Raw genomic sequence first — 4,260 nt, forward strand, 5'->3', positions numbered from 1 at the left:
GGGCACTATTGCCTGCTTTCTCCGGTTCCTTGCAGGCGTCGGAAAGTCTCCGGAGTTTTTTTTTTGTCCCCTCCCCTCCTAAACTGCCATCCAAATTAATAATCCTTCTCATAACCTGATCTCCGCTCCTCCCCACCAGCCTGCCTCCCGCCCTCTCGCCTTCCTTCCTCTCTCTCCTTCCCACCTCTTTGGTCACAGCCGGAGGGAAATCCCGCAGCTGCCCCGGCTGTGCGCGAGGGGGTGTCCGACCGCGGAGAGGGGTGTCGGAGCCCGGAGTTCGAGGCGATGATCCTTGGGGCTTCTGCCTGCCCACTGCGCACAGAGCTCAGGCGGCCGTCGCCGCCGCAGACCTCAGGACGCGTCGCATCCCCGGGTGTCGCGTTCCCCAATTAAACGTCAACAGGGGAAACTCGGGCAGACAGCCTTCCTCTCCCGGGCCCCTCCCGGTTCCTCCGCCCCATGTCCGCTGGGGAAGCTGCCTGGTGCGGAGGTGGTGGCCGTGGCCGAGGCCGAGGTAAGGGCTCGGCGTTTGTCGTCTGCCTGTCCCTCCGCGTTCGCTGCCACCCTCTCGGCTCCGGCCCGGATTTCCCGCTCGGGCCGATTCCTCGACAGCGCCCGCGGCGGGCGGCCGCAGCAGCAGCTGGCCCAGCCCCGGAGCGGCCGCCGCGGCTCCCGGCGGCGCCCTCCACCCCTGCCCAGAGCAAGCGCCAGGAAGCGGGGGAGGGGAGCGAGGCTGCTCGGGGCCGAGAATGCGGCAGGTCCGCACCTCCGCGCCGCGGGCTGGGGGTTCGGGCCCCGGGAGCCCCACGGCTCTTTAGGGCGGGGAACAAGGTGCCGCTGCCTCCTCCCAGGGACCCTCGGGCTGCGCAGGGCGTGGGATGTAGGTGCCAGTTTTGGGGGAACTCTCCTGTTCTTTGCATTTTATTTTTTCCTACTTGTCCTTGACAAGATCGTATTCCCAGCAGACCTGCAGGTGACTCTTTTGCTCGTCCTAGCCTGTGATTTAAGCGAGCAGCCGCGGGCGGGAAGACACCCTATTCCCCACCCTCATCCTGTCTCCCCACGCTCCCCCTTTCCCCGCCAACTCTGCGTGCTTGGATCCGTGCTCGCTCTTTATCCTCTCTCTAGAGCTGGGCCCAGGCGGTAACTGGATGCTTGGGGTTAAACGGTGCACGATCAGAGAGGCAGAGGAGTCCCCGGGATCTTCCACGTACCCCCGACTCCTCTCCTCCCGCAGCCCAGCCTCAGGGGTCCAATTTGGACTGACCCAACCTCCCACTTTCTCGTTACAGGCAAACTGTGGGTGACCGCGCCTACGGGGGACTTTGCTCTCCGTGTGCTCAGCCCTGGGGAGGAAGAACCGGCAGTTCTCCATCCCCTCCCCCTCTACTACCATTTCGGACACCCCACAGGGACTCGTTCTGGGGTTCCCACTGACTTTAAGGAAGGGCGCGCCCCTCTCTCTAACCCCACTTCAGGCGGACACCTGTCTCTGCCGTGGTGACATTTCCTTCATGACCCTGCGGTGCCTCGAACCCTCCAGGAATGGCTCGGACGGGACAAGGAGCCAGTGGGGTACTGCGGGGTCGGCCGAGGAGCCTTCTCCGGAAGCGGCGCGTCTGGCGAAGGCCCTTCGGGAGCTCAGTCAAACAGGTAGGGAAGGGGCCGGCCCTGACGCGAGGAGGATGCAGGAAGGGGCGCTTCCCCAAAGACTGGGCTGGGGGCTGCGCTGGCCACGTGGGGTCGAGGTGGGAAGCAACGAATGGGAGGACAACGGTCCCTTTGCTTCCCGGTCCCACTCAGGGCGGTTGACGGCGGAGAGGATGTCCGCACGGCCCTAGATCCTAGGGAATGCGAAAGGAAAGTGGTTCTTGTGGGACTCAGAAGCGTGGGGGAGGGCAGAGTGCGAGAAGGGCTCCTCGGAAATAGCCTTCCCGGGCGCTGGACCTTTACTATTTTTCCGCGGCTACTCAGGGGCACTCGGGCTCGAATGCTGGCCGAAAATGCGCCTGGCGCCTCCCTTTTCCCGGGATGCAAGGACGGCGAGTGGCCGCCGGGCTCCCGCGCTCCCGGCAGCTCTGGCCGCACCCGGCTCCCTGGCGGAGCCGCGGCTGCAGTCCGGGATCGTGGCGGCCAAGTCCAGGGCCAGGCGGCCTGCGTCGCGGCGGCGGATCGAAACAACCGGGGCAGCTAGCCCCCGCCGCCGAGCGCGGCCTCCGGGGGCCGCCGAGCCCGGGGTGTTGATTGAAGGGCAGTCCTGGGCTGTGCGCAGCTCTCTGTCGCCTCTCGGCATCTAGAAGAAAAATAATATTTTAATTTGGGTAAATTACGCAGGCTTTCAAAATCTGGATCCTAAAAGTATAGGTTTGGGGCAAAATTGAAGTTTCGAAAGCACTAAGGAGAAGGAAAAGCTTGCGGTCCCTGTCTTTTTTTTTGCGGGCTTTTCCCTCAGTAGGAGGGACCCGCGGATTTTAGGGGGGAGGACACATTGTTTAAACTTCTTAAATGCAGAGTAACTGAGTCATTTTTGAAAAAGGAATGGGCCCGGGAAATGGTGGAGGCAGATCAAATCTGGAATGCTGGGGTGAACCTACGGTTGTGATTGAATTTGGATTAAGGCAAAGTCCCAAAGAGTTTAGTTCAGATTGTAAACTTGAAGTAGTAATAAACAATCGGACTTCCCTCATTTCTCAATGAGTGAAAGGCAGTTGTAATCACAAGCAGCAGACGGAAGTTTTTGTACTAGAACTGTACGTTTTCAACAGGTAAATAGTAGTGTTTTCCAGGGCTTTGAACAAAGTAATGCAGCCATTAACACATCTTCTGGGTGATGGGTCGGGGAGCACAAACCACCGTAAAAGTTGTTTCTGCTCTTATTCACCTGGAATTATTGGAGTTGGATTTCCCACTTTTTTAAGGGCATGCGTAGCATTTATTTCTAACTTCTGATTTATTTCAAACCCACCTTAAATCTTTCCTATAAATAATACATTGTGGTTTGTTAGCCAGTGTGTCACATTGCAAATGTTCTTTTGTTTCATTAGGAGAAATTCTTTAAGAGAACTTAAAGAACAGGTACAGAAAGTTATTTTCTTGAAAAAGAAAACTCACCTAGTTTGTGTTCATAGAATAAAATGGATCCAAAATGGCATTAAATTTCTACCAAAAGTATTATGACAGCCCCTGGAGAACTTTCACTTGCAAACTTTTTTTAAGAGCTAGAAAAATTATTGCTAAGTACTCTCCCTATTCTAAAGATTCTTACAATAATTATTTTACCTTCTTCTTTTTTTTTTTTTTTTTTCCTTTTTGAACAAAACCCCCAGGATGGTACTGGGGAAGTATGACTGTTAATGAAGCCAAAGAGAAATTAAAAGAGGCACCAGAAGGAACTTTCTTGATTAGAGATAGTTCGCATTCAGACTACCTACTAACAATATCTGTTAAAACATCAGCTGGACCAACTAATCTGCGAATCGAATACCAAGATGGGAAATTCAGATTGGACTCAATCATATGTGTCAAGTCCAAGCTTAAACAGTTTGACAGTGTGGTTCATCTTATTGACTACTATGTTCAGATGTGCAAGGATAAGGGCACCGGCCCAGAAGCCCCCCGCAATGGCACTGTTCACCTTTATCTGACCAAACCGCTCTACACGTCAGCACCATCTCTACAGCATCTTTGTAGACTCATCATTAACAAATGTACCGGCACCATCTGGGGACTGCCTTTACCAACAAGACTAAAAGATTACTTGGAAGAATATAAATTCCAGGTATAAGTGTTTCTCTTTTTCTAAACATGCCTCATCTAAAGTATCTCCGAATGCAGCTATGTAAAAGAGAACCAAAACTTGAGTGACTGCTCTAGGTAACTCAATGGAATTCTTTCTAATAACAGCTGAAGCCAACATAATTTAAGTGTGTGAAGAGGTAGCTGGCTATTTAAAGTTCCCCTATGTATTTTTTACTTGAGTGATGCTTCCCTTCCTAAGGCTAACCAAGACCAGTTGATCCTTTTAAATTAAAAATAAAATGTTTCCAGTGCAGGCTGTAGGAGCATTTTATCAGAATAACTTGCCTTTCTGTGGTTCCTTTCCACTAGGTCTAAGCTCCTAGTGCCGGTGGTAGATTAAGAGCTCCTCATAGGAGCACTGAAGAAGTGGAAGGAATCAAGCTGACACAGGGTTAACTTCAATTTCATATGCCTGGTGATCAGAGTCTGTTTTGGGAGATGTGTATTTTGCATTCTGATGTT

The 4,260-nt window shown here is 53.2% G+C and overlaps 1 protein-coding gene across 1 annotated transcript; it reads left to right on the top strand.

The window, feature by feature from the left end:
• The first annotated feature begins 1,514 nt into the window (after window positions 1-1,514).
• Window positions 1,515-3,784, top strand: SOCS2 (suppressor of cytokine signaling 2). The gene is made up of 2 exons (XM_007946133.2): window positions 1,515-1,653; window positions 3,327-3,784. The coding sequence occupies exons 1-2, from the start codon at window positions 1,515-1,517 to the stop codon at window positions 3,782-3,784; spliced, it is 597 nt and encodes a 198-aa protein (XP_007944324.1).
• The last annotated feature ends 476 nt before the right edge of the window (window positions 3,785-4,260 follow it).

This window comes from Orycteropus afer, unplaced genomic scaffold (assembly GCF_000298275.1).
Source record: "Orycteropus afer afer isolate SDZICR_OR568_19922 unplaced genomic scaffold, OryAfe1.0 scaffold00151, whole genome shotgun sequence".
In the NCBI taxonomy this organism is placed as follows: domain Eukaryota; kingdom Metazoa; phylum Chordata; class Mammalia; order Tubulidentata; family Orycteropodidae; genus Orycteropus; species Orycteropus afer.